The sequence below is a fragment of the Hippichthys cyanospilos genome, chromosome 1, assembly GCF_059441005.1.
Source record: "Hippichthys cyanospilos isolate Australia breed blue-spotted pipefish chromosome 1, RoL_Hcya_1.0, whole genome shotgun sequence".
NCBI classification, from domain to species: Eukaryota; Metazoa; Chordata; class Actinopteri; order Syngnathiformes; family Syngnathidae; genus Hippichthys; species Hippichthys cyanospilos.
Genome location: NC_142369.1, coordinates 26,327,352 through 26,350,845, shown reverse-complemented (window position 1 = coordinate 26,350,845; position 23,494 = coordinate 26,327,352). Strand labels below are relative to the sequence as shown.

The window sequence follows — 23,494 nt, the reverse complement described above, 5'->3', positions numbered from 1 at the left end:
TGTGTACACTAGCCCAAAGTCTGTGAGGTGGCTGCTAAATGCATAATTGGAGCCAAATGACGGCTTAATTCCCAATGAGCTCATGTATACAATGAGACTTCCAAAACACCAATGTGTTAAAGTATTATCTTTTAGAAAAATAGTGACTTTTCTCCACAGTATTCACTCAAACGCTTTGCATGCCTGTGCAATGTGGAAGGTGACCATATATGTCAGGTTCAAAGAGGATCAAGTTGAAAGGAGTGAGAACTCATGAGGGCCGCAGATGTTTCCAGACGGTGCCATGAGAGGTCACTGATGAGGTCAGTGAAAGGGCTCTGATGAGGGTGATATGTTGTAGTCTTCACAAGCGCCACATTTCAGTTCCCTTCAACTCCCAAGACACATGTTGCACCACCAGAACGCCAAGAGCTGTACAGAACAAGATCCTTTTTGCTGTTCAAATTCCTTACAGTATATAGAGGTGGCAAAAATAGTTTTCCAAACCCATTTACTGGGTAGCTGTGGGTTTTGAGCAGATAAGCCCGATTTTGCCTTGACGGTCAGACTTGACAGTTGAAACTAGTTGTCGTTTTGGAGCTTTTGGAAATTTAAATTAAAATCCACATTCTTAGAAAAGGGACATTTTGGCACTGGGTGTATGAGTGAGTGGGTAACATTGCTTTTTTTGGACACAGGGTTCAAATCCCAGTCAAATTGGATGCCCTACCCACAGGCTAACCTGGTATTGCATTTTTTGGTAGCTTTAACACAAGAGTATGGGTAATTTTTAACCCGTCAGATCAAAATCCCAACATGTTGGTTAATTTAATGCGGCGGATATAAATGTCCCAGGATTGGCTCGATACTTTTGGACTGGGTCAGCTATTTGTGGGTTACGCTTGGTTTTGACCCAACAATTATAAGAACACATCATGGGGTAAGTGCCGATTTAACTCCTTTGCCTAAGTCAAAGTAAAAAAATAAAGACATAAATGTAATGAAATGTGTGTATTCATGACTTGATCAATTCGTTAAAGTCGCTCATGTAGTCACACACAAAGCCTCGATCTAAGTCTTAGTTCTCTCATGCGACACGTGGCCCTAGTTTGTCATTCCACTTGCAGTCCAAACCCCGCCAGGAGCCATTAGCACCATTTCGCCTTTCCTAAGGCCCGTCCATATTTCCAGAGGATTAGTTGAGCTCCGCTATTTTCCGTGATGGCTCATGCACATGTGTGCATATTGCAGCGTGTGAACATCTGGAGCTGGTTACCCAAACTGGTGAAGTTAGACTCCCCCCGCCCCCAGCCCTCTTTACAGTCTACATCGCCCTGCGAAGAGGCCGTGTGTGAACCCGGTGATCCGACTCACTGTCTCACTGTGCTTGAATGCAACAATATCAATAAAATAGTGGGCTTTGTCAGAGCTTCTTAGCTCACTAGAATGCGAAACATATGAAGGTAACAGAGAGATTATGAGAAATTATGGAGAAACCGCCCCCCTCCAGAATTGCAACTTTCATTTTATGTAATAAAAGGTTTACTTTGATTATGAATCAAACACACCATCTTCTTTCTTTTTTTTTATACATGACATTCTGATGGACAACCCGCAGGAACATTCTGGCAAGACTAATCTCACCATCACAATAACATGAAAACAAATCTTTACACTGAGCAATATACATGCGTGTTTTGCGAGCTTCATTGTGAGCACAGTTTGTGGATAAAACAAATACATGATGATTACGATTACTTCATAAGTGGTGCATCCCAGTGATCAATTTTAAATAAGAATGTATGGAAACACGCAGTCCTGAATTAGTACTTTTTCCTATTTCACAACAACAATGCAATGCAGTTGGGTTGTTTTTTATGAAGCAACCAGTATTAAGCTTTGAATGCTATATTTTTGAAGGACTTTACAAAGATTAAGCTGAACTGTCAATGACCTTGAGTGGTAATCAGTTAAGGGACGTTTCTGTTCAAGCTGAGGCTACTAATGGAAGAAATGCGGCATGTTAAGGGTGCAGTGTTGAAAGCTTGCCCCTGATTGCAGCCCGTCTTTCTCCACATCTTGATGGAGAGAGCGTCTGCGATCGAGTTGAACAACAGCGATCATGCATGTGCCAAATGCCGTGTCCAACTCTTGGCTGTTTACTGTGACGTGCATGAAAGCGGGCCAGCTGCGACTCGCATCATGCTGCTTCAGCACAGTGAGGAACATGATGAGGATGCTGAAAATGTCTGTGTAGTCTACACTTCAGCAAAAAGGGGACTGCTGGCTGCTCAAACTGGGATCCACAAGGTATATGTTGTGGGTCTGCAAAATATTTGCAAAACAATTTTGGAAAGGTGCTTGTCTACAGCATATACATACGTGGACCAGCATGTCAAGTAAAAAAAAAAAAAAAAATACTTGACGTACTGTGGTGCATCACTTTTTTTTTTTTTTTTTATGTGATTGGAGTGTTCCAAAAGATGGTTAGTATCGCAGCCAAAGCATTATGCTGACCACACTGAATGTCTGCTGTTGTAAACTTGCCGGTCTCTGTGTACAGTCCTGTTGTTATGAAAGCAGGGCACATCAGTCAGCGAAAATGGATAATTTCATCAATTGTGATAAGTTCTTTGCTAATGTTTACTGTAACTGATGTTGAGGGGGACACTTGGACACTAAGTTTGATAACCCCAATAACAATTGTACTCTTTGTACATTACGGCATGCAATTGCTCAGCTGACTCACTCCTTTTCCAGAGGTATGGACCAGACTGTGGTAATTTGCGCCTGGCAATTGACTACTCTTTTCTTCTTTTTTCCCCTTTTTCTTACACCGAACCGAGCCGAACATTCCGGACTCACATTTGGAATCAGTCCATTGCGTAGCTCGCCTCATAGACCGCCTCACGGCCAAATCCCGACTCACCTTTGGCCTCGAGCAACGAAACGGATCAAATTTGCTCAGTTTCGATCATATCAGAACTAAAGGGTTTGTTGAATTCAGCATGATGCACTCGGAGTCATCTTCGTCTGTACAGGAACACGCTCCCATTTGTGAGTTTGTCACCTCTCTGCTGGACAGGGAGTGGACACTTAAAGCTCTCTGTGGGAGAAAAAATTCTCTCATGCGATTCAAGGTCGGTGATTCAAGCATCCGTTGGGCTAGATGTGTACAAGGGTCAGTGTAGACAAATAGCAGAAAGCAGCTCCTTGTTGTCCTCTGCGCAAGGCAGGTAGGCCACAGCCTGCTGGGCTTTGCTCTCCTGCAGACACAATCAAACATGGTCACGCGCTTACGTTACTTGCTGGGATTCTCACGTTCTGGGCTACAGGCCGGGGCGTGGCGGCGGGCGGGCCGGTGGCGGGGCTCGTCCCGGAGCGGGGCCTTGAGGTAGCGGAGGCAGGGTGCCGGTGGGCGAGAGGGGCGGCGGCGGGGTGGGCGGCAGCTCGGGCGCGGCGGCTATGTGCAAAGAGGTGGGGGGGAGAGCCCGCTTGGGAGGCGGGGTGTAATAGGGAGGGGTGGACGGCGGGGAGGGGGATGCGTCGGAGGGCGTGGAAGGCAGAAGGGGGAGGGTAAAGGAGAACGGCGGGGACGAAGGCGGGCCGCTTGGGGATGGCGGGAGGATGCTCTGGGGTTCAGGTGGACTCCTGCTGGGATGGGTGTAGATGGGTGGCGGCTTGTAGTGGGGGTAGCGAGGGCTGGCCGACTGCATGCGGATCAAGTTCATGCATCTGCCCTGAAATGACAAAGTCGACCAGATGTCCAGATGTTAGACAGACTTCTATATGTTAATATATCAAATGATGTGAAGCCCGAGAGCGTTAATACTCAAGGTCCTTATGAAGAAATATTGATGACATTGTTTAGTAAACAAAATATGTGAATCATTAAGTTTCTTTAAAGTAAGAACCATTTTTCCAGATAACGGCTCTCAGCAGCTTGGTATTTTTTCAGTCAGCTTCATGGTGTAAATGATGCTTTATGACCTGGAATGACTTCAGGTTACGGCTGTGCATTTTCAAGAGTTAAAGCTCTTGAATTTCTTGACCTCTTAATTTGTTTCAGACCGTTTGTGTTTGAAGGAGTCTCCAAACTTTTGTCTGAGACTGTAATTCTACTTGACAACTAAGTGTGATTATTTTTCCCACCTGTGTTTAGAGCAAATTAATAATGTTTGAGAAGGTAGTAAAGACTGGACCTGTCATTGTTTTGGAGCGCATCAGTGCACGTGTACAGAGCTCAGCTGGGAGCAGGCCCAATGATTCTCATATTGTTGGAAAATAGAGTATTGTAGTCCAACTCAAACTTGATATAGTGCTTCATTATTTGTACAAGTTCCTAAATGATCACAAAAAAAACGCTGCAGAAAAAGGCCAATGAAGTCAAGTACATTAGCTGTTTATTAGACCATTTAAATAAGGAAAATATGTAAATGTAGGAGCCATTGTTTCTTTATGTAATTATTATTGCATAAGTGGTCACTGGGTGGCGGTATAGGTGGGCGGGGTAGTGTTGAGGAGATAATTAGGAACTTATTTAAGGTCAGGTGTGTTGGCAGCACGGGAATGGGTGACGGGGAGATCCTACGTTTAAACCGCAAAAACGCCAACAACGCAAAGAACTCGAGGAAAACGCCACACAACTCAAGTCCTCAATGCTATGCGGAACTAATAAATAACTGGAAACATCACAAGCATAAGGTCAGGATTCGACCACATCATTTACTCACCATTTCATTGCCGCGCGTAAAAAACATCTCCCATCCCGCACCCACCTGAGCGGCTAAAATTTGTCACTGGATTAGTCGCTGCAGTTAATATAGAAAAAAATAATAAAGTTTTACTTTACATGAACTCATTCCAGACATTTCAGTGAGTGTCCTTTACAATATCACAAATTGATACCAAAACAAAGTATGACGCTAACAAAAAACAGCAGTTTGAAAATTGTATGTGTATATCGAGTGTTATTTGTGTATTAAGTTTTAATCTTCATGACAATAACTTGCGTGTGTTGCATTTAACAGGGTGTCGACTAGAAGGAGACACCTGCTTTCAATTACAGCACTTTGGTTTATTTGTCTCCGTAATGGTGTATAATTTTCTGCCAACATTTCTTCATTCAACCTGGATTCATTCGATAAGGTAGATGATGTTGCCAAAAAAGTTCTCCTGACATTCCACATATTAGAGGGACAATGAATGTTGTATCTCGATTCGAATAGAACGTGTATGCAGGCTTAATGTTTATTATGTGAATTAAGTTTTAAGTGTATTCTATTCAGTGTTCTAACTTTTAACGTGATTTAATGTGATTGTTTAAGCTTCGGTGAAGGTCTGTGTTCTCTGGGGTGTTCGTCTTGTTTTGATGCATTATAACATCAGCAAATCTGTTTTAAAGTAACAAACAGACTATGACACAAAGTGGAAAACAAGTGGGCACGCAATTAGTTCTTTCCGTGAGAAGGCGAAAGACAAAATGCGGCATGTTTTATTAGTGCATTTTTACCGGACGAGCACGAAAAGCAAATTGTCACTTATTGCATATACTCAGGTAGTTTTATAGTAATCCTTCAAGATGTCTTTTTGTTGTTTTGAACCCAATGCGTTGTATTGAAGTGGATCCCTTACAAAAACTAAATAATGCAACTTTTAAAAAAACACAGTTGATCTTGGCGACATGTTACAGCAATCTGACATTAAGTTTGCCACCGATGGGTCTTGTTAGTCCGACCGCTGCATTCAGTTAAGGGAAGTTATAAAAGGGAGGACCCTAATTGCAAGCAGACTATTCCCTGCAAATACTCACGGAGGATTTTTTTCAGTGCCCTGAAGAAAGTTTGCGATGAGGAAGACTAACTTAAGCTCAGGATGTTTGCTGATGGTTGCATAAAGTAAAAAGTGCCTGAGGTTGTACGATTCGGCATTCCATTCAATTTTTGCACAAAACTTAGCAATTTGAAATGCTGTCATATATGAAGTCAGATGAGGCATCGGCATGTGAAGTTAGACTTAAGGTTATTATCTTGTTTGTTAAACTTTGTCATTTTTGCGATATTTTTTTTTCAAAAAATTGTTTGTTGTTGGGAATGGCATCAAACTGTACCTTACCAGACCTCACTTCACTCTGCGTTGAAAGATTATTCTTGGTTGGTGCCAAGCTTTTTCATTGGCTTTTTCCATTTTTTAATTTTTTGTTTTATTTTTGTGTCCTGGACTTCACTCAACGAAAGGTCATTTGTCGTTTATCCGCTGAACCATGCAATTCGGCAATAGCGTGGCACTTTCAAAAAGGGACATTTGCTCCATTGTGATTGTTGAATCAATAATTGACTAGAGAGATCGTAGATTTGTGATATGGAAATTTGGATATTATCTTCCACCATTCACGCCGCTAGTCTTCCGTAGCTGAACGGTGCATAGGCTCTGTCTTCGTAAGGCTCGATTAAATTCACACAAATTACATTATATAACCCCTTCTAGCCAAGACAAGGTTCTACTTTCAGCCACCAAATTGTCAGGTGAAAACAGCATGGCACAGACATTAATTACGCTAAATTTTGAGACGTAATCGGTGGGCACCAAATACAAGGGGCTTGTGTGTGCGTGTGTGTGTGTGTGTGTGCATGTGTGTATGTGTTTTAAGACATGTTGGAAAACATGACACATACAATAGTGCAAGTGTAACTGCTGGAAAAAAAAAAAACTTGACATCTAATGTGACTTTAATATATGGGGTAATGTTGAACACCTGTTTGCATTTTTTCCTTGGTGACTTCACTCGGTTGACTTGCCGAGCGAATGCCTCAACGCGAGATGTAATAATGTGAATGTTTTGGTTGGTGTGTGTGCACGTGTACATGTGTAGCTTAACATAAATGACCTATGCGTTACAGGCATGCTATAATGTTTGCAGCTCTCTGGATATTTTTTTTTTTTAAAAGCTTATTATGACAGCGGTGGCCTGCACAAAGGACTGCAGCCTTGGGCAAAAATGTTACTAATGGATAATCGACTCATCGCAGACTGAATGATTTAATGATGAGCAGTGGTTTTATAACTTGGCCGCTTCTAGGAAATATAGTACATTTTGCTTACTCAATGACATCTGCAGACATGGATGTGAACATTTTAAGGATGTTGTTGTTTAAATGTTTTCCTGTAATATTTTCTAATAGGTTTTGCATTTGTGGATAGTTTGACCTTGTATCTGCTTGCATTTTCAGCCAGATGTGTAACATACTCTGTCACGGTTTTACTCGTATTTGTGTGTATACGCATACAGACCGCATCTCTCTACAATGAACAACTAAGAAGATTTTTACCCCTGAAAGTTGCCATTCCCTCTGTTGTCCTTGTAGGTTAAATTGGAAACACTTGAGATGAAGCAATGACTCACATTGTTCCATACTCCCGGTCAGACATGAGTGTAAACACAGCTGTGTGCCACCTGACACAGTTTTGTGAAAATAATCAAGCAGCTGGTATACATATAGTTCATAAGTGTATGCAAAGGTCTTTATATAGAACAGCCTGGACTGTAAAGGTGATTGTGACGTTGCTCCCCAAACGCATGTTGATCTCAAATGTGTTATTAATATTATTAGTCTAAAATACTTTACACATTTATTATTAGCTTGTATTCAATCATAATTTTTTAGCTGATCAGAGAATTGAAAAAACAACCCTAGGGATCCCTAGGAATGGGACTAGATTTCGTACATTAGAAGGCCAGAAGATTTCTTGTCCCTGTACAACACGCGATCTTTTTTCTTTTGGCTGTTTTTTGGCAATGGAGTACATTGTACAATGCACTACTTATGTTTAAGTAAAATAAAACATTCATAATTAAGTGGAATTGTGTTAGTTAGTTAGTTAGTTAGTTAGTTAGTTAGTCTTCTGTGTTTATAATCGTTTTTCACCAACCAACAAAATGGTTGTTTTTTTTTAATCCGAATGCTCAGTTCATTTTCAAAACACCGGTGTGATGTTGTTTTGGTTTTCCAGTTGAAGAAAAAGGATGGTAAAATATTGGCAGATAAGACAAAGTCAGTTTGTAAACACTGTAAACAATTGAGCCAGCAGCTAACACAAGTTGTAGGCAATTTGTTCAACTATTCAGTAAAATATCCCAGCTGCAGCTGAAAAATTAGCCTGACTGTAGATAGTAAATGTTCTTACAGTTTCCTCAGTAAAATCAAAACATTTAAAAAATGGAAAAAATCATATTACGCATTATTTTACAGTTAGAAAGTATCATTTTGATTGCCATTAGTTTACTGGATCCTGTCAAACCTACACAGCTGGCTTCCATTAATTCTATGAGGTGGCAAATGTGCCACAATGTTGGTGCAAACATACTGATTTTTAAAAATCTAAGTCTGTAAAGCGTTAGCTCCCATCTAAAGTTTGGCTGCGGTGTGAATCGATGCAGTGAAGAGATTTCTGCTGAAGTCATCACAGGACAAAGCCAAATGTGATTTCTCAATGGACAGCTGTGCGGGAGGTGGGGGTGGGGGTAACATTGGACGTAACTGTTAGCAATGAACATGGAGACTTGAGGAATGGAACCTTCTCAAAATTAGTGGAGTGATCTAGAAACAGAGAATGATGCACCACACACTTCACTTTTTTGGGGGCTGCGGGGGGCAGTTAACCTGAACAGAGGTTGTGCAATGGGATTCACTTTGTAACGTTCAATCCAAATCCCGCTGTTGTAGCCTGTTTGGTCACTGCCAACAGTAAAATGAACTATGATCACCTTGATTGCACAGCTGGCCATTGAGAAGTAACGTTAAGATTTTTCCTGCAATGACTTTAGCAGACAACTTTTCCCTGCATGATTTTGCGCGGCAGCCAGACGAAGGTTAACTTCCAATTTGCCATCTGTTTACCCACGGGGCTGTCTTTACGCAGTGATTCTAAAATAGGGGTCAACGGTTCCCCGAAGGTCCACAACATTATTTGCAATGCAGTAAATTAGCATGTTGTACATTTATTGCTAAAATAATGGCATATACTATTTTTTTGACTGATCATTGTATGCTTCAAATGGCAGTTAACATATGAATCTACTTGTTGCCATTTTTCCTGCAAATATGTCAGTTCCATTCTTGGGTGCTTTGGCTTGATAAAGTTTGAGGAAACACTCATCTGAAAAGCTCACATCTCCCCGAATTTCTGCACAATTAGCCTCCTTTTTTCAATCACTCACAATGATTGACAATATCTGTAGTTTTGTGATATTCTTACCTTATCACCTGGATGAGGCCTCATAACGGACACACGGTTGTAGGCTTTCCTTAAAAGGACCCACAATGCATCCAGCTTGCTCTATAGAAACAAAGACATAAGATCGGTACTCTTAATGACTCAGATGTTGCAGTGCAATCGGCCATTTTATTTGCTTCTTCCAGACATAGAAGGTCTCAAGGCCCTATTTACATTCGTCCTCATTAAGTGACTTATACATGGAGGATAAAAAGGCGACACAGTTGTTTTTTTCCCCTCACAAAAATGCTAGTCAGGCAGCCCAATTCCCTGGAGGTCAATCCAACAGGAGGCTGGTTTCTATTAACAAGTCTCCTGCTGGCTGGGAAGGAAGTGTCACTCTTTTAACCCAAAGCTAGAGCAGCAGTATTACGTGACTATACACGAGCTCGTGTTATTTTCATAAACAGATCTTAATGTTTCTACTTACATAGCTTGCAGCTGATTAAAATGCATTCTTTGTACTGGGCGTGTGATATAGACAAACCAACACGCAAATAGGGTAGCTGCTTCATAAGTCGAAACCGTTAAACTTTATTTCATCTGGCTCTGATCCTGTATCAGTTTATCATATTCAAATCCTTTCTACTTCTCACCAGATCAAGTTGTACCGTACACTTTTTGTGTTCATGTATAAGCAGATCTTTACTGTACGTATGTGCTCAAAATTGACAAGAACAATCTTAGCCGTATCAGAGCATTCATTCTTGTACCTGGATGGGGGAGTACCACTTGTGGGGTCCCAGGGGCTTCTGCATGCCATTGTTGAGAACACGCGTGGGGGACTGGACAAACTCCTGCTCGGGCATCTTCACTTTTGCGTTTTTGGCCTTCTCCAGCTTTGCGCCTTCTTCAGTGGAGCCTTTCTCACCCCAGCGGACCTAACAAAGGCCAGTTTGGTGGCTATTAAGTCCAGGTCCCCAGGAAAAGTCCTAAAACATTGTAACTTGACAAACACACCTCCATCCTTTTGATTCCCCCGACTCCCCGCCCGCCATAGTAGGAAGCATCTACAGTGGGCCATTTCTTCTTTGGTGTATCGTCGTCCTCATCGTCCTATGGGGTTGTGACAGGAAGCACTGTGATGAGGGGATTTAAATGTGCCGTTTCACTAGCTTCATGTAGCAAATTCAGGTTTATTATTGTTCTCTTGGTTACAATACAGGTGGCAGCGGTGATATACCAAGTGTTGAGTATAATATTAAGATGACCATTTTTCTATACACTACATAAAAGTGTAAAAATATTACAAACCACTCCCAGTATGTTACTGTGCCTTTCCATTATGAATATCTCAAAACTGTCCCACAAAAATATGCCAAATAGCTTTAAGGCAACAGCCATTCAATTCTGCAAGTGTACCTAATGTTGTGGCCAGTCATTGGATGCAATCTGTATATTTACATACTGTGTGCTGTACTGTAACCGGGCATCGTTGTAAAGTTCTCCTACAATATGCGGTTCTCCACCCTATCATCCATCCTTGTTTTTTCACTGTTTGCCTGTGGTGGTTGACAGATCCAAGGCAATAACATAGAAGCCCCAAAGGAAAATGTCATGACGTTACATCCATGTAATAAACTGTCCATCTGACTAAATAACCCGTCATTTTGTAAATTTGGCAAAGTCCTGACGAGCGTGCCAGGCTGTTAGATTCATGAATAAACATTACAATTAGTGTCAACAAATGCAGAAAGGTATTAGTGCCTTCTTTTTCAGCTATATACTTCCTAACAGAATTTCGGAAGGAATTTTGGCTTGAGACCATAAATTAGAATCAGCTGTAAAATGGGATGGGTTGGAAACTAGCAAAAGTACAAAATTCAATGTTAATGTTGGAGGGCGTTAACTCGCAACACATTTGAGAAATTGGTGAAGACCTTCATTGCTGGGAGACGTTTGAGAGGTTTAAGATGTCGGAAAAAAACTAAACATTGGCAGGCAGTCATTAGTCAGAAAGGGTGCCGCTCCTACCGAACTCTCCTCCGCAGTAGGTGGCGGCGGCTCATGGATGATCTGAGAAGAAATAAACACAGAGAGAGAGAGAAAAAGAGAGAAGACCATTCCACGTCAGATAAAGTCATCAAAGCATGTTGAAAACTTTGTTGTCTCCGCCCTTGGCTGAGGAAATGCTTTGTCCACTTAGATGAGCAATGCAATGACCTAGAAATCTGCCTTCCACATTTTTGGGCAAAATGAACTTCAAAAACGCTATATTATCTCTTTATTTATTTATGGAGCAATATCCTCTCTGTGTAATCTTCAGGACTTTCTCATATTTTCAGATGTGCATTGTTTGGTTTTGCTGTCAGGCTGGCTGTGGTACCAGCATACGCACGTACAGTTTAGTCTGCCTGGCACAGGCTGCTCGCACCTCTCGTGTGTGTTTTGGTGTCATTTTTGCCAACAACAGATGAGCTGCGAGCTTGATTATAAACCAAATAAAGACAGCAAATTAAATGCAATGCGTGACCCTGATTTTTCTTATTTGTGATTTTCCTCCATCCTTCTCCCAATCCTGGAACGAGAATGACTCTCCATAGTAACCCAGCATTGTTTTCCCAAACAGACATGCATAGACTTCAACTGCCATGAAAAAGACAAGCGCAGGGAGAGTAAAGGGAGCCATGCTGTAAAAGGAGACATATTGCTCCGGTTGTTTCCAGCTGTGGTAATATTACATGTTTTTTTTCAAGCAAGAAAGACTGAATTCGACTGTGACGAGATAATTTGTTGCAATATTCTGATGCTGGCACCGATGTGTTGTTTTATGCACATTACACTGTCCAGAGTAAGTGACTGCCTCACAAATCACGTCGCTTTTGCTGATTTACAATGCTATTCCATATCTTTCATCAGTTTCATCCATGCAAAAATTTTCAGTGATTACTGATTTTTAAAAATGCATTGGAGGAAAAATGTAATTACAGGATTAAAGCTGTAATGTTTAGAGATAAGTCATGATTTAATGCAAAGTCATTATTTTTTTCAAAGAAAAAAGTAGCCTACAAGAAAAAAAAATCATAGTTTCAATGTACAGTACAAACAGTTTTGGGCCAGCCGCAGTTTTCTCCAGAGATCTGTTTTAACTAATGGAATCAGATATTTGTTCCAACCACTTCTCGTTGATGATGAAATACATTCACAAAGTAATTAAATACGCGCATTCACTTTGCATCTCTATCACAAGAACAAACACATGCTATTGTTTGCTCGATCACATTACGCTGCTAATTCTGATTGTGTTGATGTGCCAAAACTGTGACTATTTCATTGTTTCAGCACTCTGCTGATTGAAGTGGGTCCCTGTCATCTCGTAAAGCTAAACCTTTATTCTTGTAAATGCGCAATTCCTGCCTCTACCTTTGATCTTGTGAGATTTAATTTTATTCTAGTATTTTTTTCTTTTCAATGCGGCGTCTTTACTAATTTCTTGAAAAAAAAAAAAACCTAACAAACAGATAATAGGAAATTACACTCACTGACTGCTCTATATGGTATTACCAACAAAGTCTTTTAAATAATATTGCTAATTTGGGCTTCCCCTATCAGAAATAGTATGCTCTTTTCGACAACTACTTATTAAATACTTACTTACATAAATATTACAATCGTAAAATCGTTAAATTGTTAACTTGATACCAATGATAGCTCCATCACGATTATTTCACAGAAAAATCGTATTTGAAACAACCCTCACTTAAGATCTCATTAGCTGACCGAATGTCCTGATCTTTGCGAGGTCAGGTGCCCTTACTGACGCATAGACACGCGACATTCACTGCTGTTAGGTTAACGAGACAATAAGGTGTGCTGTTGCCCAAACGTGAAAACTGCAAACCAGCCTATTTCTGCATTTTCAACAGAGGTTTATCGTAATTGTCATCATATAAAGCAATTGACAATCTATATGAGAGAGTGGACTCACCACAGTGCAGCAGAGGGGCCAGAACCACCACAGGAGAGCCAAGATGAGAAGCAGCATGAGGATGAGCAGAGTGATGGCCAAAATGGTCCCGTCAGACTGTGACATAAACACAGAGCGTCACGGTGGGTTGTCTTTTATTTCTTGCTCATTTACCGAATCAAGTTGTAACTTTAAAGACCGCCATATCATTTATTTGTCATGAGTGGCGGAAATAAACGCCGTAAACTACTGAATAGCTTAAAGGCATGCTTCTTTGGTGGCAGCGATGTTTGCTGTGTTCTGGACTTGAAGTCAACCTACACACATATCACTTGGTTGACTGACAAGGTCCAGATGCTCCTCATTTTGATTCCAGTAAAACTAGATGAAGCAGCAACACAATGAATGGGTCTTTCATTGTGTGCCTTAGGGATTTTGTTCCACTGAGGCGTATGTGAGATGTTCACAGTTGTTTAGTGTTCAGTTGTCATCACTGGTGGGATTTTTGTTGCGTATTTTTAGATTCAGAATGTATCTACCATATTAGAAGACTACATTTTGAGCCATATTGTACTCACACAGCTCACGGTGGTAATGGTAACTGAGCTGGAGATAAAACTGAGCCCTTCGTTCATACTGACATAAAGGTTTGCTGCCCTGGAAAAGAAAAGAGAAACTCTTTCATTGAACTGCCACGCTGGTGGCACTGTGGAAAAACATAAAGGGTGTAACGGTCAACTTACATTCCCTCATCCTGAAGCACCGGTGCCTGGCAGAGGAGGTACGTATCCTCCACTATCAAAGGTTTTACCACTAGGAAGAAAAATGGAAAACGGTCAGGAAAACAATACATAACCATGAACAAACATCCTAGTTCCCGCCTTATATTTAATGAAATACGTAAAGGGTAGCTGGTAAGCCAAAAAAATACCTCAGTGTCGGAATGTTTCTCTGAAATTGGTTTGTTGTTCACAAAAAGATGTCACATTTAGTGAATGGATGTTGGGCAATTGGAGAAGGCACTCCAGGAACATGTTCATGGAAAATAGTGACTTTTACAAGAAGTGGCTTCACAAATTTCTGAGAAGTGTGTTCCCTCTAAATCCAAACAAGTGTTTTCACTATTAAGAGACTTGAGTTTCTCATCGAAATACCTTCAACAAAATTGACAGCTTTTGTTTTTGAGGTAAAACTAGGTCTTGTCCATTTCCAGCTGGCTATTAGGAAAGCAGCTCCAACAAGCTCCATGACCAGCCCCCAGTGTTTATTCTGGCAGAGGGAAAGCATACCCCAGAACTGAGGAAATCAACACGAGAGTCACGTGGGTCATGGCTGATCCACTCTGGAAACTCCATGCAGGATGGAAGGATAAGCGAATAATGTGGCCACAAACAGCTTAGCCTCAAAATGAACTGAGCCAGAACATATATGATCTCGCTCAAAGTTCATCCCTGCTTTTTTCCTCTATTAAAGAGAGATAAATTGAACTAGGAGATTCACAAGAACAACTCCACAAATCTAGTGAAGAGCACACATGATTTAATTCCCCCAAATAGGCAAAATTCCTTTTTGGAAGAAGAGTTTACGTCCTTTGTTTCCATTTTATCTTGCATGAGGACAATTCAGATTGCATAAGAAGTTCATCATAGCAACTATAGTGTTGTTGGGGCGTATCAAAAATGACGGCATACAACTTGAATGTCCCCCGGTGGAGCGCAAACCTCCAGTAAGACTGAATCATTGAGGGGGACTTGGCACTCAGAGAAGGCTCTCACAACGCTGGCCAGAATTACTGGGGAAATTATATCAATTAATGTATCAATCGGAGGCAATTGTACGATTCCAATAGTGTGGAAACATTTTTTGAGGGCACATTTCTTCTCCAGGACGACCGTGTACCACCGCGTAATGAAGGGTCCAGGTTTGGTGCGGAAGTGTTTGATCTTTGTAAATTAGACCAATACCTCCCGCAGAGCTGCGGTGTGCACAGTAGGAAGTGGTTTTCACAACTATATCATTAATCCACCAGCAAAGACTCTGGGAAAATTGTTTGTGTGCCTGAAGGCATTTTAAACTCTGTTTTATGTGTGGAACTAATTGTCATCTTCTTTACAGGCTGGAAAATTGCAAAAAAAAAAAAATGTAAGCAAAAATAAAATAGCAGAAGCAGTAAACTAAGCACCTCTCTTTGATCATAGTGTCCAGCTGTGCTTTGAATTTAAGCTTACAATACAGTACAATACAACAATACAGTGTATGTATTTGTATTGGCCCATTTAACTGTAACTATTTATATCCATGGAAATTACAGCCAGAATAATAAACATTGGTCATCTTGATTTAAAAATAGGTTTCACTTACTTTTAGTAAGGGTGTCGTTAATGCGGAAGCTGCAAAGGACCTTATCAACATTGCGGGCATGGAGAAATCCATTTCCTCTTACTACGACCTGGAATGACTCTGGTGGAGGAGATATGAAACACAAATGTTACCCCAAAATCTTACAGGCCAAGTTTATATTGCTCAGCATGAAGGGAAACGCTGCTTGCTCACCTCCTGCACAGATACTGGATGGCTCAGCTGCCAGAATCTCAATGCAAGACTTTTTCAGGATCTGAGGAAACGTACAGTTCTCAGTGTTTTCTGATGCTAATTTCATGCTTCCCATTCCATCCCATGACAAATCTCAGCTTCCATTTGTAATGTGCTTCTTGAAGTGATACTGCTACTTCAACAGTTTTTAATTGTCCCTGGCAAATTTTAAATGTAAGAACATGCTTGCTCCTTGAAAGTCAAATGAGATGATAATGCACTGCAGATGAGGAGCCTAGCCTATCAAATGGCAAGCTTGTTGTCACGACACATTGGTTTTTAGTTCCTGACAGCGCTGAGGTCACCAGATATCCAGTAAGCTATTTGATCCCGTTCAGCCAAACATTGGCCTCGCTGATCAAAAACAGTAAAGTCACAGCAACATTTTTTGGGGGTGGAATTTTGTCCTAGGCAGTTTCATGTATGCAAACATTTAGCAAAAGCTTGCAGTCCTTTAAATCTGCTATGTGCTCCGTCTAACTATGAAGTCATAGGGTGCACTTATTATATTTCAAGGTAATTTCCTGTGCGCTTACAATGCAATGTCACTTATTTGGAGGCAGGTGCTGTTTGCGTGGACAAGAGTCACATACTTACAGAATCGATGACCCCTTGCAAAGCCTCAAATCCATCAGTGACTGGGAACACGTGGTCCTTACTATCAGCAATTTTCGCCAGCTTAAAAATGAGCAATAAATAAAGACAAGTCAGTTAGTTTGTTCTTCTTAGTCATTGTTCAGAGTTCAACATTTTTTTTATACTTGATCAACATTTATTAACTAAATAAATGACGGCATACATAATCCACCGTGCATTTTCCAATGAAAACAAAGCAGCATTCAACTGTGACAATTAAGTACACCATTGTACAACAATACTCCTCAATCATAATCGTTAAAGTGTTATTTTAGGTTAATTTTCTGTATCATTTTTGCTCCTGCCAAAGAGATTCCCAGAAAGCCTAACCAGAAAGCCCGATTGGGTGTGGCTTGCATTAAGAAAGTAAATTATAAGGGATGGACTGAGGTCTTGTACGATGATCTCTCAAGATTAGAGCGCCACGAGATTTGCACAGCACAAGATTTTTATTTATTTTAACGCCGCCGCCAATGCTGCACAAACTGTTCCTTCCACCCGGAGCGAGATGGTAGTCATGACTCACAACGTAAACAATACAACGGTGTTCTGAAATCGAATTCGATTAACAATTCAGGGCACTAAAACAATGACTAAAATACCCTGATATTTTATTGTACAAACTAGTTGCCAGTGTTTAGCACACAGTCGAGCATAAATAAGCCACCCGCTAGCTGCATTCGAGTGCCCTCGAGAGCAGTGGGATTATTTATCACTGGAATCTTAATAGCTCGAAATGAGTGCACACTTTGATGCTGACATGCTTGCTGTTGCTACTCATCCCTTTTGAAGCCACAAAGTAAATGTATCTTCTGTGTATGACATCATTTAGCCTCAAAATATTTATGGGGAGAGACCTTTCTAACAGTTTCAATTTAAGTCGTAAAAAATGTTGGTTATGAAAAAAAATGAAATTTGGTTATTTATTATTAAGTGGAAATGTGTTATTTGATCTTCCACGTTTATAATTTATGTAAAGTGTATGTTTATGTAAAAAAATCACCTGTGTCTCATTGAAGTCCTTGACTCCAACGCAGTAAACGGTGGCCCCAAGGCTCCGGGACCGATTGGCCTGCCCGGTTGGCAAAGATTGAGAACACAAATAAGACAACATTCCATGCAGATGCAGCATCTGGATTCAGTTACATCTCAGCAATTTACAACATCCTACAAAAAGCTACACAACTTTATATTTTGTCATGCCAGTAAATGTTTTACAACACATGCAGCAACCAAGACCATGCTGAATAATGAATCATTGTTTTCATAATGTTGTAGTATTATTGCTCTCTCCGGCCACATGTGTCTGAACACACACAACAAAGTCGCAACACATGTCACCTGCGCTGGGCTCTTCCAGAAGCTATTACATAGCAGTGAACAGCAGGACAGATGATCAAAGCGATCTTGTGGCGCCATTTAATGGCATTCGTGGTACAAATGACATGTTTCACCTGCTTGCAATTAGTGTGGAAGCCTGTTTGTCTTTCTGACCTCTCTCTCGGCGTAGTAGAAGAGATCCTCATGCAGCTCTCCATCTGTCAGAGCAATAATAACACTGGCGGTGCGATAACCTGCGAATGAAACCATGTGATCAGAACCTTTTAGAACAAATTGATTGTCTGTGCTTATCTAGATGAGCGTGCCAGACCTTAATTTGTGGACATGCAGACACAGGTAATGCGGAGCGTTATTGAGTGATGATGCAGTCGAGTTTCACTTAGAGCAGAGGTGGCCAAGTCTGGTCTTTGAGAGCCACAATCCAGCCTGTTTTCAAATTTTCCATTCAACCAACACACCCGATTGAAATGATTACCATTTTGGCATTATTCGCAGAATCCTGATAATGACCCTGATCAACAGGCTGGATTGTAGCTCTCGAGGACCAGTCTTGGCCACCCCTTACTTAGAGCATAGTCAAAGGCTTTTTTTGAAGATTCCTTTCATGAAAACGATCCTCTGACTCTTAAGTATTTAGCATAAATGGTGTTAATGCTAAGACCAAAATCTTGTAATACAGACCTTCTGTGTTTCCATAGTATATTTGCTCACTGGCCTGTTGAACAAACACAAATACAACGAGCTGTCAAACAACGATACGTTTCAGGAAGGCAACATCTTTTCAGATCATTGGGTCATGTGTTTAGTGTTCACGTTGTACGAAGAGTGGAGAAAGAGATGCTCCAGCTCACCCTCAAGATGCCCTCGTGCATGAAAGTGTCTCCTCCTGGATGAACTCCCTGCAGCTCCTCCAGACCTTTACTGATACGTTCTCTGAGGTGGCATACGCAAAACAACCTTGTCTCATATAATGCACTGTATTTTCCTTAATCTAGGAGTGGAAGAGTTCACAAAATTCACAGTGAAGTTTGTATCTTGGTTTTGTGATCACCAATTTCAGTTCAGTATGCATCAACTGATAACAATCTATTTGTCTTGTTTGGAAGCACTTTTAATAATAACAATAACAACAATAAGCATCATTAATTAATATAATTGTTATTGGATAATTTGTCATCCAACCACCCATCCATTTTCTAAAGCCGCTTATCCTCAATAGGGTCACTAGCTTGCTGGTGCCAAACCCAGCGGTCTTCAGGAAGTAGGCGGGGGACACCCTAAACTGGTTGACAGCCAATTGCAGGCACACCGGGACGAACAATCATCCATGCACCCGATCAGACCTCAGGACAATTTTCAGTGTGAAATGCCTAACTCTCTCAAAAGCTCATAAAGGTCCTCCATCATCGTTGCCGCCATGTTTCCAACCACTTTAGGCCATAGCAATGGATTGGACAAGATTTGACCTTAACAGGCTTTGGCCCTGCTGCCTAACTTTGACAAGCGAGTTTTACAGATTAAATGAATTTATTTGAAAATAAATTTCATGAAACAACATGAAATGATTAATTAAATTGAGAAATAATTAGATATGTTTTTTTTTACATATAGACATTGATAATTAATCAATGAACATTGATTTATTGAATTCCATATTTAATTATTTAAAATTTAAATTATTATTAGGTACTTTTATTTCAATATTGAGTTAAACATGTATTTATTTAATTTTGGCACTTTGGGTCCTCCATACGGGTTAAGTCAAGTCATTGTTAGAATTATAATACCTCAATCATGAAGATAGCAATTTCCGGTGGGTTGTAATTTCAAGTTATTCCTTTTATGTACCGGGGATTGATAATGAATCATCGTGAAGCCAACTGCAGACGTCTACGAGCTAGGAGGTGCCCTGCTGCAATATGATTGGTTACCGTGTCACTAGAAGGTTACGACCCACATGTTGTGTCCTGCTTAGAACTCTTAACATCTCGTAACCATACGTGCTGTGATCTGTACTTAGCGTTCCTGATGAAAAATGCAAACGTCGTGTGAACGGCTCAAATATAACTCAAACGAACCAAACCAAAATTGTTGAACCAGATGGTTATGACAGTATTCAAGAACCGCAAATCACATCAAGATGTTTTTATTTATATGTTATTATTCTATGTGTTGTTCACATTATTAATATATGTACCAATTAGAGGGGCGGAAGAGCATCCGCTCATAGTTAAGGGACCCGAGTTTAATTCCAGCTGGCTCCGGCCATCCTGTGTGAAGTTTGCATGTTCTCGCTAAGCCCGTGCGGGTTCTCTCTGTGCACTTTGGCTTCCTCCCAAATTCCAAAAACATGCATGGCAGGTCTATGCGTAAATGATTGTTCCTCTCTATTTGCCCTGCAATTGGCTGGCAACCAGTTCAGTGTGCCCCCTGCCTATTGCCCGAAGTCAGCTGGAATAGGCACCAGCAAGCCTGCGACCCTTGAGAGGAGACGCGACTATGGAAAATGGATGGATGGATCCATCATCTCCCAAAATAAATATTAAATTTGCATTTTTTTATTTGCAGAGCTCCCAATTTCATTGTGTATCTGTGTACACTGACAATAGAGGTATTCTATTCTATTCTATTCTGCTTTTAAAAGGGACTGCATGTTGTGCAGAAAACACCTGCACATGGAGCAAGCAGGCGTTTCCTTTTGAGATCTGTATGTTGATTTTTTTTAACATTATTTTGTTCACTTAAATACTATATTCTGAAGAAGTATCATTTAAATATTTGCAAACTACAATGCATAACTAGTTCTAGTTGTAAAAATGGCACAATAATATTGTTGGTGCATGGCACTTCACTACTCTCGCCTCAACTGTACAGAGTGACACAGTTGGATGACTTTAAGGACAGTAGTACTATATTTGAGTGCATGATCCTAAGAGAACAAATCAGATACATTTGAAAGCTGTGTGCAGCACAAGGCAGATATTTTTGCCATAATTAGTCATAAGATTAAGACAAGGCAGTACTATTGATTACCTAAAAACTGTGAAGGATTTGATGCATAATATTGAGACCAAACATAATTTAAAACCATTTTTCCCCACTGTTAATTGTACTGTAACCTTGAGTCAATTAAAAATAATTATGTATATTTTAGAAAGAAGTAAACAAATAATTCAGCAAAGATGAAAAAGGCTGTGGAAAAAAAGGGTAGATGCGTGAGCACCATATCAGGTCTATTGGTGCAAAGCAGGGCATCTTCGGTACTTACACTAAATTATGGATGGATTTTAGAATGATCCTTGTCAATATTTGCTCCAGATCAGGGAAGAAAAAAAGCTGAATCGTGTCATGTACTCACCTGTCCTCAGTCAGGCTCATCAAAATCTTCCCTTCGGTGGAGAACACGATAAACGACATCCGTAATTGTGGACTACAACAAAGTAGATATACACACTCAGTAAAGATCAGTAAAGATTTTTGAAGGCTACTTTATACCAAGACACTGATTGATTTACCTTATAAATTTATGAGCTAAGTGCTCAACAAAATGGTAGATTTCAGTCCAGTGGTCCATCACACTCCCAGATCTACCATAGGAAAACATCACATGATTAGTTTCCTACACATAAACTGAGACAAACTGAGTGATGTTAATTTGGAAGCTGGAGTGCCCGGAGAGAACCCACGCGGGCTCAGGGAAAACATGCAAAGTCCACACTGGAAGGCCGGAGCAAGACGGATTTGAACTCGGGTACCTGAACTGTGAGGCAGACATGCTAACCAATGCGTCACTGAGCCGCCAGGCCAAGAAGCAACTGCTATAAATTCCTCTATCCTGTGTTACAAACTAACCATAACATCATCACAGAGTGGAAGGAAGCCATTAATCATTCAATTATCTTTTCATGTTAATTGCAGTAAATGACTACCAAATGACATAGAACTTAAATGGCGTTTATGCAATACAACCGTGCACATTTTGCTATTCTATCTCTGAATCACAGTATAGGTCCTCATCTAAATTTTGCTTGTATCACTCCCCTCCCTCCCTCTCACTCTCTCTCTCTCTCTTTCTTTCTCTCTCTCTCTCTCTCTCTCTCTCTCACACACACACACACACACACACACACACACACATACACCTCCTTTTTTCAAAACACCTATTTTTCCATTATTAGTATGACATAAGTTCCAGTGAGAAGAGGCCAAGACAACTGGCTGAAGCATTAAAACATCTAGAGCCAATATCAGATAGGCTGTGAAGACATCAACAGATGATGAGGCTAATACTGGAGCAGGAGGGTGGGGGCAGGTGGAGGTAATGCTTGGTGCAACTGTACTGCATCTCAAATAAAATACGTTGCAAAATGGAATTGCATTTCTGACAACTGGACAATGCATCAGCATGTCTGGAATTGAAAGCACATACTCAAGTCCCACATCTCACATTCCACATGTACACATTAATACTACTATGATACTTGTATTTCTTGTTAGCCTACTTGGCTGATAGTGAACGTTTGTTAAATGAATCTTACAAGTGAGTACTACTATAATTCTTAATGTGTTTTTTGTTTGTTTTTTTTAATGGAGGTTTTGCAGTGAATCAGTGGCGGAGCAAATGCACCACATGAAACTGTCATGTGAGTTTGGTTCATGTTAAACACACCCTAAACCATTCTCTTGGAAGCAAACCCATTGACCATCAATGTAAATGTCCCCCACATGGTCTGTGTTATGTAGATGAGAACAAACACAACACTATATCAGTGCTAATGGTTAACATACAGTATGTGGATATGCAGTGAGCCAAGCTGAGAAATAACTCGGAGCCGATGACAGCATTACAACATTAGTTCATCCATACTGATGGCATCTCATGACACCATAATCATCACCAAAATATTTCTACTGACTTTATTGCAACATGTGTATGACTGAAGATTGGCAAAGCTAATTGATTATTAGAATTCCTATTCAAATTCAACAATACATACTGCATACTTATATTTGTTAGTTTTTTACAGAATTTTTATCATGTATTGTTTAGAAATGTAGTGTCTCTCTTCTCATTGAGATATAGAGAGTCGAACTCACTTGTCCAAGACAAAGTAGAGGTCAAAGCCTCCAAAGCATGAGGACGATCCTGCCAGCCTTCTGTCATGGTCCCATCCGGCATGAACAAGAGGAACGATCAAAGTGGCAGCAAACAAAGCTGGAAGCCAATGTCTTCTGCTCCAACATGAAAGCATTTTTCCATCTGAATATCCTACACCGGTAAATTGGAAAACAAGAGCACTTTTTTTAAGTGTCAATAAAGATGGAATCAAGACAATTGCCCTTGTGGATCTCTCTGTCAGTCCTTCACGGTCATCTGCAGCATCCAAAAACAAACAATAATCCAAAGCAGAAGCCAACTCAAGGGGTGAGGTGGAGAACTGAGCGAGTGTTGTGAGTCTCTCATCAGTGGGTCCAACACATGATGCAAAGGCCTTTTCGAATCGCTACCTCCCACTTGAGCGTTTTGTTCTCTACATGACCTTGCAAACCAGGGATCTTTTGACTTTTTAACTCTCACTAGTTAAACTTTTTTTTCCCTCCCTCAGTGCCTGAAGTTAATGAAAGCAGGATCCGTCACCATTTAGTATATTATGCCCCCTAGAGGTGAAATACGACAGTTAGATGAAGTGAACCCGTGATGAAAAAAGTTTTACAAATTTAATTTTAATTGTACTCTTTGTAAGGTTATTGCATGGAAATTGGTAG

The 23,494-nt window shown here is 40.5% G+C and overlaps 1 protein-coding gene across 1 annotated transcript; it reads right to left on the bottom strand.

The window, feature by feature from the left end:
• Positions 1–1,514: 1,514 nt before the first annotated feature.
• antxr1a (ANTXR cell adhesion molecule 1a) lies at positions 1,515–23,250 on the bottom strand. The gene is made up of 18 exons (XM_088413314.1): positions 22,826–23,250; positions 21,244–21,315; positions 21,087–21,158; positions 18,580–18,661; positions 18,410–18,443; positions 17,882–17,961; positions 17,391–17,459; positions 16,349–16,429; positions 15,713–15,773; positions 15,521–15,619; positions 13,903–13,972; positions 13,738–13,816; positions 13,181–13,276; positions 11,227–11,268; positions 10,213–10,308; positions 9,966–10,133; positions 9,235–9,315; positions 1,515–3,719 (listed from the first exon to the last, which is right to left on the bottom strand). Exons 1-18 carry the CDS (start codon positions 22,978–22,980, stop codon positions 3,309–3,311), a joined length of 1,848 nt encoding a protein of 615 aa, XP_088269440.1. The 5' UTR covers positions 22,981–23,250; the 3' UTR covers positions 1,515–3,308.
• Between the last annotated feature and the right edge of the window lie 244 nt (positions 23,251–23,494).

Excerpts from the sequence above, each read along its gene's own strand:
- antxr1a (XM_088413314.1), bottom strand. The coding sequence starts at position 22,980 with ATGCTTTCATGTTGGAGCAGAAGACATTGGCTTCCAGCTTTGTTTGCT. Across the intron at positions 16,430-17,390 it reads AGGACTTCAATGAGACACAG|CTGGCGAAAATTGCTGATAG; the intron begins GTGATTTTTTTA and ends CTCATTTTTAAG. Across the intron at positions 10,134-10,212 it reads GGGGAATCAAAAGGATGGAG|GTCCGCTGGGGTGAGAAAGG; the intron begins GTGTGTTTGTCA and ends GGCCTTTGTTAG.